General features: G+C 33.2%; 1 protein-coding gene across 1 annotated transcript in view; it reads right to left on the reverse strand.

Annotated features, from left to right (window-relative positions):
* Positions 1 to 1,026: 1,026 nt before the first annotated feature.
* Mesr6 (misexpression suppressor of ras 6) overlaps positions 1,027 to 14,400 on the reverse strand; it is a 582,772-nt gene continuing 569,398 nt past the window's right edge. The window contains exons 7-8 of the mRNA XM_083100613.1: positions 3,753 to 3,971; positions 1,027 to 1,465 (exon numbers count right to left, since the gene is read on the reverse strand). Of these exons, the coding sequence (XP_082956739.1) occupies positions 1,330 to 1,465; positions 3,753 to 3,971 (355 nt within the window). The 3' untranslated portion in view covers positions 1,027 to 1,329. The remainder of the gene's footprint in view (positions 1,466 to 3,752; positions 3,972 to 14,400) is intronic.

Consider the following 14,400-nt stretch of genomic DNA (forward strand, 5'->3'; position numbering starts at 1 on the left):
ACGTTATATTGCATTTTTTATTATATTCGTTATGTTGTATTATTTTTATTTTGCGGAAGGTTTCCATTATTGATTCATTCAAAGAAAAAAATTTTTTTTTATATCTCCATATTTTCTTGAAAAATTATTAAGAATCTTTCCAAAGTTCAACGCATGTTATCAACTTTGTCACTGGTTAAAAAGTTACATATATAGAAAATTATATGATTCTAATGATATTCATTAATACATTTTAAAATCATATGTTTAATAAGGATCCAGATCTGGGGGAGCGAGATATACGTGCTTATGTCTTCCGCTTCCGTCAATCACTTCAAACTGGCGTATACGCAAAAAAAAAAAAAAAAACATCTATTCCGAATTCGTTGTGTCGTGTCCACAATAGACAGGTCTTGCGAGCCGTCTCGCCAGGAAACGTCATCGTCGTGGGAGAAGGAAGATGTTGAGGTTTTTTTGGAGGTACTCCCGCGTTTTTGTCTTCGTCGGCAGTTGAAAGGGTTGCGCGGAAACGTCGAAGAGGTAGGCAGGGACGAGAAGGAGAGCGAGAGATGCAAAGTGAGAGAGGAGGGATCGAGACGAGACGGAAGCTGTTGAGACGTGTGGGAAACTGGCCCAAGGTATGCAAATCCGAGACTGGTGGTACGAGGATCGACAACAAGGGGGTAGGGGGCACTTTCGTTGCAAAAAAGAAGCGACAAGCTTCGCATATCGGTATTGTATTCGCGTTCCACCAGTGGACCAGTGGCACCGATCCTATGTAAATCGCCGCCGCGCGATCAAAGACTCGCCACGTCCCTTCTTCTCGTGTCTGCCTTACGATCTCTTCAGATCTCCGAGAGATTCACGCGACGCGCTTCGAATAATACGAGCCGTCTGAGATGTCGTAGTTACTACGAGGGACATCGAGAATGTGCGATCGCGCGAGAAAAATATAGAATAGTGTCTAAAGAGAAACAGCTATGCTTATTTGATTTTTAGAAATAAGATTTAAGATATCTTCATGTAATAGTATGCTATTATATATTCTGAAGTGATATCTTTATTGTAACTTTTCCTTTTCATACATTCTTTTCATACAACTTTTCTTTTGTATTAAATATAGTATTATATCTTGGAATTTTTTTACTCATTGAATAATGAGCGACAACATCTACCTATCGATTTTTTATTTATAATTAATTGATATAATATTATTATTCCTGTATGCAAAGTGACATACGCTTACATAATTATAATTGTATAAAATGTCCATATTGGTATGAATATACTTTTGTTTGACAAATTATAATTTTAAGATAATAGTATACGAGATACATTCCTTTTTAAGACTTACTGTTGTTCCTCATTTTCTTGATAAATCAATTTAACATCTATTTCCGGTCCCAGTCGTTCGCGAAGTTGATCGAGAACGTCAACTTGAATTTGATCGACGTTTTCGAGAGGAGTATAATCATCCTCGCTAGATCTGTAAGACAAGAAATATTATCAAGTTATTTAAGGCTATATAGCTAAGAAATATAGCTAAGAAAGAAAGAGAGAGAGATAGAGAAAGGAAGAAAGAGGAGAGAGAGAGAGAGAAAAACATCTATACTAATAAATATAGCTCTCTCTCTTTCTTTCTAGAAATAAGATTTAAGATATCTACTCATGTTAATAATATGTCATTATATTCCAAATCACTTTATTTAACTTCTCCTTTTCATACATTTTTCATCAAATTACAATTTTCTTTTATATTAAATATAATAAACTTCGATTTATTGAAAAAAAGAGCTAAAGAAATAAAGGATTTGTATAATAATGTTAAGCAATTAATTGCCAGTGCAGTCAGGATAAAAAAAGGAAAAAAAAAAGAAAAATGTTAATCATAATAAAGTGAGTAGTTAAAAGAATCGCACTCTCATTTATTCTTGGTCTTATTTTTCTTTCCACGACCATTAATTTTTCTACTTTCATCAGTTTCACTTTCCTAGCGATTCAATGTTTCTTTTGTTTTCCATTTCGCCCTCGTCAATTTTTGTCTCTGATCGCTTAATCGCCGTTTGGCAAACTACGAGAGAAACTGCAAACTGTCCAGAGGCGATATCCGGCGGCGTTACCGCGTCTCCCCCGGAAACTAATGTGCTGAAATGAGAGTTGGGGACAGCAAGGGGTGGCAATACGTCGAATGGGGTAGAATCGATTTTTTTAAGTCTCCGCCGGAAGTTTGAGCAGAATCTCCGGACATTTATCACGAGATGGCGCCAAGTTACCACTCACAACATTATTTCAAAAGTTTGTTGCTTCTTTTATATACATATGTAGGATTAATTATGTATGTTGAAATAAAAATATATATTTTTCAAGAAAAATGGAAGATATACAATAACATGATGTAAAGAAGTAATATTTAGTAAAATATATACACATTTTTCTCATTTTTCTCTTGTTGCTGGTCTGAATTTTTTACGATAAATTATTTTTAGCATTTATTTTATTTTAAGAGTAAGATATTTTCGTTAAATTTTATGGAATTCTTAAAAAGCAGTTCAATAAATTTATAAGTACTTATGTTTGTGCTTCTTAATTTATCCAAATGTACAATTTTACGTCAATGTTTACATTTTTGTCGTATGTTGAGACAGTTCTCTCATCATCTATTTATATTTATATATTATCATATAATTACATAATAAATTCATATGTACCTCAACGAATTTTAGTCACAATTTTCTACATGTTTTTTAAATAATACTTGCACATATCAAGGCCTTCATAAACATCAAGAAAATCATTATATTATTATTCTACAAATAAGTTCGCGTTCAGGGATTCTGTTTACAACAAAATTACACGAGATGTTATATTCATTTACTCAATTATTTTGAAATCTCGAGAGAAATATCGTCGTGCTATTCGCTTTAATGTTTAGAAAAGGACGAAATAAAGCTGAGATAGGAAGAAACATGCAACATCTATTTCGGAAATCGGAAGCAGGGACATCTAGCTATGATATGCGAAAGTTGGATGGTTTGATTTTGTGCACCCCTATGTGAAACCCATCTGGAGGGTGGGGCTTAACGGTATATCCACGATCCTAAACCCACCCCTTGGACAGCCCCGCCGTGTCGCTTCTGTAAGCCACCCTTCTTCTCTATTTCGTGTGCCCTCCCAGCATCTTCTTCTACGCCATCTGCGGTATTGCGGGCTTCGGTTTCGCGCGTGTAAAAACGAGACAATATAATTTCAGCCGTTGAAACCGTACATTAAAATCAATTTGTACGAGCCAAGCATTTAATCAGTATATGCATGAAGCCTACTGCGATTGTTAATTTAAACCTTTCACCCCTTTAAGATACCTATACAAACCTTTTACCACAATTTTTACGAGCAATTATATTTAACTCGTATTATTCATACGATATCATTTTACAGTTTTACAGTGTAATATGATGTAACAATTCAAATATTAACACGATTTTATTAATTATAATAATTTCTTAATATAATTAAAAAAGTTATATAATATTGCTCTCAAGAAATATAAAATTTGTTTCACATTTATAAATATATTTATAATTTCAGAATCACGTCATTGTAAATCAATCTATACTTAATCAATAAAGAAGATTATAAAGATTATAAAGATTTATTAAAGAATACATATTATTATCGCGTTCTATATTTTCTTTGGTACATCATATACATTGTTTCATTGGAAAAATAAAAAATAATTTATTTAATACATTTAGTTTTTTGATGAAATGACTTACCTAGCTATGGTGACAATTGTTGGAGGTGTGGGAAGAGCCGTCAGAAACAGTCTAAATGTCCCATTAATCAAGCGATCGAGATCATTGGGCTCTGTCACGTGCTCGGGTAGAATCGTATCATCTATAGTGCAGCCTGCATTGTATACTAGCATCCAATCGATCTCCGAGTCTCTATAGACGCTCGTTACTTCTTGAAAAAGACGATTTACAGCTTCGTACCTGAAATTGCAATGTATTTACATGACTAAGAGTAGAACTATAAGTTATCGCAATTAAATCTTACAAGTAGAAAAAACATGATGTGAAAAGTCTACTTTTTTAAGCAGAATTTAATTAAATAAATACGTGTAATATATATAAAAAAACGTATTAGAAATATTATATTCAATTTTTACACAATATTGCAAATTCAATAAAAATATATTTCTTCAAAAACAATGATATTAAATTTGCATTAAATAACGAGTAAAATTATTCACATATTATTAATTACTTCAATATTGGAATCGTCAAATTGCATATTAATTTTTGTTCAATGACGTATCCTCATTGATATAAAATCACGCATAGTGCATATTGAGATAATCAATCTGCATTGCAAAAAAGAAGCAATAATAAATTTCGATACGTACATTTACAAGATATGTATGTATGTACGTGTGTATATATATGTATAAATTTATCAATCCAATTATAATATTTTTATTAAATATTGATCATATAATAATGCGAGAGCAATTATTGCAGCTAAAATCACTCAAATAAGCTTAATGTTGTGGAATATTAAGCACCTACAAAAAAGAGAAAAAAAATTTCCTCAATGATAAAAAACGTCTTTGAAAAAAGTGATTACACAGATAATTTATAAACTTCATCATAAACGCGCGCGCAAGGAAGGGCTAAGGTAGACGGAGGACAAAGGTGAACGATGGAAAGTTTATAATGCCCCAACGATAGCACGTGGCTGCAAAAGTTGAGGTATTTCCTGAAGGCACGCGACGAAAGTTAACACGGCCACAAGAACGGTTCCGGGTGCTCGTAATTTGTACTTCTCCGTTCCTCTCCACGAGCGCTCTTTATCTCCCTCCCTCCGTGACTCCCTTATACCGCCCTCTGCTTTTACTCTTATCTGATCACAAGTTTTCCTCGTTTTCTGCAGCTGCAATTCCTGGTGCGGCACGATCGAACGATACCTCCGTTGACAAGCAGCGGCCGATCATCTGTTTTTTTTTTGTTTTTTTTATTTAGATTACCGATAATGATATCATTGAGGATGACGATGCGGGAATCGCGATGGCAAGTCACAAACTTGTCCCGTAGTGGGACAGTTTTGATCATACCGCAAAACCTGCGTAGATTATAATTATTATAGTATTTCGTGGACCGGGAATCCTAAATATCGCGATAAATTAAGTTAAAAAAATAGATTATAATAAAATTTCGTGTTTCTTTCAATTTAAAAAAATTTTAACTCAATATTCAAATATTATAGTCTTTAATATTCAATTATTATTGAATACTAGAAATTCAAAAATGTTGTATGAAATATGTATGTAAAATAATGTATATTAAAAATTTTTTTTATGACTATTTATTCTACAAAATTAGCAAAAAAAGGAGAAATTTTCATCGATACTGAATGGAGAAATTAGTAAACGTTTTCGTAAATATAGTCACGTTTATCGATGCAGACTTTGATAAGAGCAGATCGATGTTCTTTACACAAAGTACTATATAAAGCGCTCCGCCATAAATTAGTCGATGCACCAGAAGGCGAGGGGACATCTCCGGTATTAATAACGGAAACGCATGCAGGTCCTCCACGCCGTATCATTTCACCACTGATGCACAGCCGAGCGCATAATTTTCAAATTAAGTTAAGCGGTCTCAGGTTAGGTGATCACGGTAACCGAACGTCCGTCCATAATGGGCGTAATTGCTCTGAGAGAGAAGATGTGTTCTTGCCTTTTTAGTTTCTCTTTATACGAGCCAGTAGAACCAGGTGCGTGGCTAGCAAGCGGCGCGTTTCAGTCGCTAACGCGTCAACTGTTTATAAGAGAAGGCCATCGTCGGCCTTTCTCGCCCACTTTTTCCTCGCTGAATATTAATTATTCTCCTGAAAGTCGCACCTGCCCTAGCCGCCTCCAGGTCAGGCACACGTGAGCCCGCTTCTTCGTATCTATCTATCACAGCTCGTGATTCCCATCGCAGATTATCCTGACAGTTGGGTAATAATACTGGTAACGATCGATCTCGAAAAAGCATGGACGGTCTTGCGTCTTTGCGCGAACAACTATGTAAATAACGTTGCAAATAATACAGTTACAGAGAAGTAACTGTATCTTCTGGCGCCACAAAGTTATTTATTATTAGCATAGTTTGATTATAGCAAACACAGTAGTTAGAAATATGGATATTGTATTAAGAATAATAAAATGTCATTATATGTTATTTCACTATATTTGAAAAATACAATATACATTTTTATAATTATAATAAATTATAATTAATGTATCATATATCTATGTTCATATAGTAATCCAAGAAAAAAGAATCTACAGAAAAAATATATTCTCTAAGTCTAGAGAATTATAAACAGAATGTCATTTTGTTTATTTAATATATTTTCTCGAGAATTGAAAAGATATTCTTTTCTTTTTGTTTTCTTTTTATGTAGTGAATTCAAATGCATTCAATATTTTGAGACAAAGATAAAATCTATTAAAATATAATTTAAAAAATATAATTCACTTAAAGATATATAAATAAAACGTAAAATGGAACCATTGCTTATTATTATGAAATGTAAATGACATATGAAATTGAGTATATTATTGATCATCTTTGTGTTACACATTGTGTTACACAATAGTTTTAGCAAAACATTTTATTAAAACCTTGGGAAAGAGATGAAATATGATTGATAATGTTTAAGCATCGTTGATAGATGTAATTACCAATGATTTATTACACTCATCACAGGAATATATTAAAACGACACAACGAATGTTCGTAAACATTCAATCTCGAAAAGCGATTTTTCAAATCATATCGTTAGTGCAATCCATTAAGGATCTCGAGTTTGAAAGAAATTACTAGGTTCACATATAGACCTATGATTCCCTTCGCGTAATTCAAATTTAATGCCCGTCATTTATATAAGATACTTGAAAGCTGCAGATAATCGTGAATTTTTGATTTTTAAAATGCCAGGTGTATTACATCAGAAGACCTGTTAACATCGATGATTAATTATAAGGTTTATGTAATTATTTATTGTTAGTTTTAGACTATATTTTTATACAACAGTTATCATACTGGTAAATATATTTGTAGTTAATTTTAATGAAGCTCTTTGCACACATATTTATGTAAAAAAATTATTAATAAATTTTTCTTAACACACCAAGAAAATTTTGAAAGAAATCTAATTAAAGTTATTTTATGTAAGAATTTATAATAAATAATCTTTGATAATCGATAGACGACTTATTTTTTACTTAGAGAATTTCAATTAAATTTTATTATAATACAAATTTATTTTAAATTTGTTTTTATCGAAACATTTAACATTAAAACTAAAAAATTATGATAAATAATAACTATAACATTTTAAAGAAATATCTACATTAAATGTAATAATTTATGGTTCATCGAATTTTTGCGTGTTATTATTATATATTTTTTAAGATTTTGCTGAGAATAAAAGCAAAAATAAAAAAATTCGAATGATAGATCATAATTTACTACATGTAGGAAATATTTTTTCTTGCGTCTTTTATTACTAATGATTATTTCTAGACGAAACAATCAAGCGGCAGGATATTATTTGCGTGCTGTCACGGCTACAATTATATACGGCTGCAAAAACGATCGCGAGAACTCTTTGTAGACTCTTTTTTTATACCTATTTCAGGAAGCAGATGTCACGAGAGACTAGCGCCAACGCGTCTGCCTCTATCTCTACGATTCATATTTTTCGACATGTGACCGACCAGTTTTGTTATTTTCCACCACTCCTCCCTTTTTTTTACACAACCTACGTCCTCGTACAATGAGAGCAAAAGGAATACGAGCAAGAAAAAGAGGGAGAAAGGGAGAGACAGAAAGGAGAAGAGAGACAAGAGTAACGAGGAAGAGGAAGTGAGATACTACTGGTCCACACTGTCCCGACGAATGAGTTAACGGACAATGGCGGTCCACGTTGAAAAAATAAAGGAAAGAGGGACGTCGAGAATGAAGGGAAGGGGCCCTCATTACGAAGGGCGCCCCCGGTGTGTTTGTCGATAAGGGGGCCTATATGCAAATGGCCGTCCGTCACCGGGCGCGGCGGGAAGAAAAAGTTTCCCTCTCTCGCCTGCTGCCTCTCTCTCTCTCTTTATCTCTATCTGTCCCGATACTACTTTTCTCGGTGCAGGAATAATGCCCTCCGACAGTACGCTGAAGCAGGAACGAAGTAGGGAGGGTATAATGTATCGTAATCAGATGATCAATTATTAAGAGCGCGGCAAAAAAACAACGAGGGTTGACGTACGAGCGACAGGATAGGAACGTATCCGGATGCAAGGGGCCTTCGTCCTTTTCTGCTTCTGCGATCCATCTCGGGATCTCCCCGAGGCGACTGATACTCGATACGCGTTTTAAGGTTTCATTAAAATACTGCGAGACGCGGGTTCACATGTCGTCTTATCGCGAGATGTGCGTTGTCAGAGTTTAATATGCGCATACGTTATTAAGAGTGTTTTTTAATGTCTGTTTTAAGTGGCCGTTCAATTCACACATATATCTTATGTAACAAATTGAATAAGGTACTTAGTTAATCGTAAAAAACAAATTGTCTTATCCTGCGGCTAATATAATTTTTAAATGAATTCAAATTATTGTTATTTTTAAAAATTAGAGATTTATATTTATATATATTTAAAAAAAGCTGTGTTTTTAAATATATGTTATTTCAGAGATATCGATCAATTGCACTGATTGATTTAAAATATTAATTAACTGTAGCAATTAAAATATTGATTAAATATTGATTATCTATAATTTATCACATATATATGTCTTATTTATACACTATTATATGAGTAAAATAAATTACCAAAAAAAAGTAATATGCTTAAAATTGATCCTCCGTAATAAACGTATCGCTTTCTTCGAGGTCGATCTTTCCTCTGACCTGATGTAACCCAACTTGTTTTACACGAATGTTTGCCGAGCGTTAGGAAAATACATCGATATCGAGTTACCGATCTATAATGGATATAGACCCAGCTGCGTTCACGCGTGTGATCGAAGGTAAACGTTCATTATGCGTGACCCAAAAAATTTCCGTTATCTATTACCATATGCTCTAAGATGATAATGAAGTGAAAAGTGCTTGCAGTTGCGTATTATATATCAGTAATCTATATCATTTTCCCTTTGCCGGAAATAATATTCTGACATATATGTGATAAATTATAGATATCACATTCAATAAATAATTGTTACAGTTAATCAATATTTTAAATTAATCGAGTGCAATTATCTCTGAAATAAGAAAATTTTAAATTAATCGATATCTCTGAAATAAGAAAATTTAAAAACACAACTCTTTTTAAATATATAAATATAAATCTAATTTAACAATAACAATAATAATTTGAATTCATTTAAAAATAATATTAGGTACACGGTAAGACAATTTGATTCTTATTTATTTAATTATACTTAATGGAAATGTATGCATATTTTATTTAATTACATATTAAGATATAATATTGTATTAAATAAATCAAACATAAAAATATTTGTATGTTAAATATTACTTAAATTTTTCAATATATTTTATATAATATTATAGAATATAGAAAAAAATAGAGAGAAATTATATAGTATACCATAATAAAAATATTGCGCGAAAAGTATCTGTTATTAATTTAATAAATTATAAAAATATATATAGATGTATACAATAATGTATTTTGTAAATTAAAAAAAAAAAAGAAAAATAATTTTTCAATTGAAAAACATAGAATATAATATGTAAGTATAAGAAAGTAATCATAATATATAGTTTTAAATTGTTCTCAAGAAAATCAAAATCGAAAGTTATACAAATTGCTAGTCTGCAATTAACAGTACAATTACTGATACTGAAAGCTTTCATCGTGCTGGTGTCAGGATACCTGTCATGTGACACGTGCCATTCGGAACACGATAATTTGGCGCATACTCGCAGGTAGAATGGGATGTGCTTGGAGCCGCAGCAGGTACACATCTACATCGAGAAGCGATCCTAAGGGGCCGTCCCATACCACCAATCAATAGATATTCATCCCCATCGAACGGTTCGGATGTATTGTCGATACTGGATGCATTCAACTGCACTGTGGGATAGGCAGGTTGCACTGTTGCCACCAATGTACCGCGGCAGAAGTTGAAAAGACCATTGACATTGTGTCAAGCACAGGTCAATCTTTTTTACTACGATTTGTCTTGCACGGAATTCATTCGAAAATGTACTCATTTTTTACGGAAAGAGGAAGAGAGAAATATATCTTCTGATAGAGAGCTATACTATATTTTATAAAATAAAAAAAAGATCTCTTTTTATTTACTGAAAAATTAAGGAAACTTTCGAACATGTTTTGTATGATTGTTGATAAATTTTTTGCAATGTAAAAAAAACATGATTTATCTACAAAATATTATTAAGTCATATTTTATATTCTAAATAAAAAAAAAATTAGAAAAAATTGCATAAATATCCATGATTCATAATGCGTTAGTGATTGTATTATATATTTTTTTATGAATCATTGTCCAATTAATTTGTAGATAAATATATAAAAATATCTATATATTCCATGTATATGTATGCATTCAATTCAACTTAAATAACTGTTTCCATCGAAAGATCGCGCACAAAATCTCGAAAGGGTTGGGCTATATAGAAGCTTAATTCCTCCGTGAATTATTGACTCGTTTGTGCGAACGTCCGGGTCTTGTAACGGTATTCCAACCGAACCCCTTCTCCGCAGAGACTTCTAATTAATTAACGGTCGAATTCGCGTACAATTGCGAATGCATACGAAGCCAAAGTCGACGGTATTGTAACACGTTGAGGCAGCGCAACAGTAGAAAGAAGAGAAAGGGAATAAGACGATGGGGGTCGGTTTCAGCGCGCGGCGCGTCACGCTGCGCAAAAAATTTGCATACGCGTTCCGGACTTAATTAGGTTATGCGTCGAAACCGGGTTGAAGTTCACACACTTCATTAGAAATTCCGGTAGTCCGTTTTGTTCTGATGTATCCTATCCGCCGCTTTATTTCCCAGGTTACGCCCTTCTTTCCCTATGTTTTTCTCGTCGTCATATATTTTTCTTCGTACCTATTTTGTATTTTTATTTAGTTTTGCAATTTTCTCTAATCGGTTAAAATAATCATTATTCTCTACATAATATCAATATATAGCTATTAATCATGAAAAAAGTTATTTAATATTTATATTATTTTATATTTTTGCATTTAATTATTATATGAGTGTAATAATTATCATTGTATGAAACTTGCTGATATTGTTAAAAAAAAGAATATTATTGAAAAGAGAAGAGAAAATCAAGGTTGCTAATAGAGAAAAAAAAATGTAAAAAGATTCTTTAATTGCTCTAATTCTTAAATTGTACTTTGTCATCATTGCGAAGAGACCAAATTATTATACATTAATTATTACATAATTACCGATCGCATCTAAATATTCGTGTAGAATACAAACCGAAAAAACATGATATCCCGGATGAAACATCCACGAGACATATTTCAGCTACCATTACAGATTTACATGAAAACAGCCCCTTCTAATTATAAAGCTTGCGTATTACTCGGGCAAGGGGAACGATGTTGCTCTCGGAAAGGTAAAATGATCAAGTTAGTTCACTCTATACGAGACCTTATGCAAATTAAACCCTGCTACTGTATCAGCATCAGCTGTCTTAAAAGAAACTTGCGATGTCGGCTGGAACAGGAAGTCGAAGGTCTCACGCTGTCTGATTAATTCACTTTCGTTAATATTAGAAATATTTATTACTCATCCATGTTTTTCTTGTTGGATTTATAAGTTTCTTGCATTTTAAATCTGTATTATTTTACACAACAAATATATGATTTTTTTTTATTAATAAGTTAACGCATATTTTAATCTCTTTTTTGACTTTTGTATTCGAGTTAATTTTTTTTATCAGAAACGAGAGAGAGAGAGAGAATTTTTCCTATATTATTAATAATTATTCAATAAAAATTATTGAAAACAAATTAAAATTTTTCCATAATTTTTCTCTTTTGTTTAATAGAGAAAAAAGAGATTTAATACTAAAAATTAAAATCAAAGTTGCAGCAATGAGAGCTTTCGAAATAGTTTAAAAGAAGATCAATTTCAAATTACCTTGAAAGAATTAATCATTAAAATCAAGATTGAATAATACTAAAGCATATATGTATATATGATTACTTCATATTTTGCATTATTCAACAAGCTTCAGGGAAATATCCAATTTTTTCAATATCACGAAACGACTAAATAGACAAAAGTTTTAATTGGTCTATCGGGGAGTAAAAGTCTTCATCTCCAAATTAACGATTAGCGCGACGGCGTAGGCTCTTCGATCAGCGGCTCGCCTCGTAATTGCGTACAATCAGCGATTTCTAGAGGAACGAACGGCTTAATGAACCTCTCCTTTGTCGCTCTGCGCGCGGTCGATTCAAGAGTCAGACAGGCTGTAATAACAGTTTTAAAAAACTCTTGAATATTACTCGCCATATCGGCATAAACCTCTACCTACCGGCCGTGATTCGTGCAAATCGCGATTTAATAGTGTCAAGGAGCGACGGTGCGCGGCGGGAGGTCGGGGCGTTTTGCTCCTCCAGGAATTTTATCGGGAACCGTAATCCCACGGGGTAGTGGTACGGGGTGGCAGAGTCCTTTAATAACGTAATTAGCCCGGAGGATCTAGAATTTCTGTGGCGGATCGGGAATAAATTAATGCAATTATCCTTGTGCTTTGCAATGGTCGTGACTTGACGGAAGGGGTGGAAATTTCTTCACTCTTTCGCCTCTTTTCTTTCGCGATACGGTTTTGTCTTCAATCGTCCTGGATATTTATATTCATTCTTATACTCGTCCGTTCTCTTTTCTCAGATCTTTTATGTCCCGTTAAGTATTCGAACTCATGATTATATATTTTTTTATTTATTCTAAACTAAAACGACAATAAAAATTAAAGTTATTTCTTCTATCTATATTCTACATCGTTCCTACGAGTGTGCCTCATCAAATATATTTGAAACAAGAAAGTTAAATTTGTTACTGTTTTTAAAGCAAATCGTACAACTAACAAAGATTTCTTCCTCATGTTTTGAAATCTCGCCCCAGGTGAGCAGTTCCACGGCATTCGATTCTCCGCGGGTGGCTGTTTTAATATGCTAAATATTCTGTCGTTCCCTTCCCTTTCAAGGTAAACGAAGGTTCGCAAATATACGATGAGCAATTACTCATCTTCGGTTCTTATTAAAGGAAATTAATGTCGTGCACGTTAGATCCCATGCGTGGATCATCACAGAGATCGAAAGCTTTATGTCTACCAGCGAATGTCGGTTCGGTGGCGACGTGACTTCGCACGAATTACCGAGCCCGTATATCAAGAAAGAATTCTCGGGCGTGTGTGCATACGTGTCACAGAAAAAAGAAATAAGGAGAGCGACCGGAGGGACCCGGACATTGTCGCTCAAAGGGTCTCATCTTCCATCGTGCTTTCGTAAAAGTATACCGTTTGAATTCTCGGGCACGACCGCGAGTAAGTATGCAAATGAAATAAGAAGCGAACCAGAATCGTAACCGAACTACATCGGAGCCTCCGTATATATGTATATTGCGCTCAATTTTTTTGTATTCTTACTTTATCTATATTTATTAATTATAATAAATATTATAATTATACTTACATATATTTGTTAATAAAATTATAATATAAAAAAATTCCAATATAAAAACTGTATTTTGCACATTTATTATATTTGAAATATTATTAAAATTAATATTGTTACTAGTAATATATATGTAATATGAATGTATAATAAAAAATATTAATTTATCAAAAATATATCATAATTAATATAAAATAGCAACTCTTTCGGTCACAATTTTTTAATACTTCAAAAAATTTTTTAATGATAAATCTCAAAAATAATTTTGTTCTAATAATACTACTACTCACACTGCATGCGATAACGAACATAACATACCGTATAAGTGAATAAGAAATTTTCAGACACATTATCATCTACCCTGTAATCACGGTCCTGAAGGAGACGCGTCCCGATGGTAGTCGTACAAGGGGCCCATTACGTGAGCCAGCCCCGGAACAAGAAAAAACGACACATTGTGATGTGATGTATGCGCGAGGGGTCGCGCCGTAGGATTAGAACAAAGCATCGCGATAAAAACTGGGCATGAATCCAGGCCCTGGGAAGGAGGTAGCAAAGGGGAAGAAGCGGGCCAGTGGGGGCCTCATGCTTTCGAACCTGCTGTACTTTCAGTTTGACACGCGTATTCGAACCGCGTTTCCGCTCGTTCTTTCGCTCTGCTCTTGTACATTAGTCTGCAGATTTTACGA

The sequence above is a fragment of the Camponotus vicinus genome, unplaced genomic scaffold (assembly GCF_025532165.1).
Source record: "Camponotus vicinus isolate PSW18456_S1 unplaced genomic scaffold, iyCamVici1.0 SCAF_5, whole genome shotgun sequence".
In the NCBI taxonomy this organism is placed as follows: domain Eukaryota; kingdom Metazoa; phylum Arthropoda; class Insecta; order Hymenoptera; family Formicidae; genus Camponotus; species Camponotus vicinus.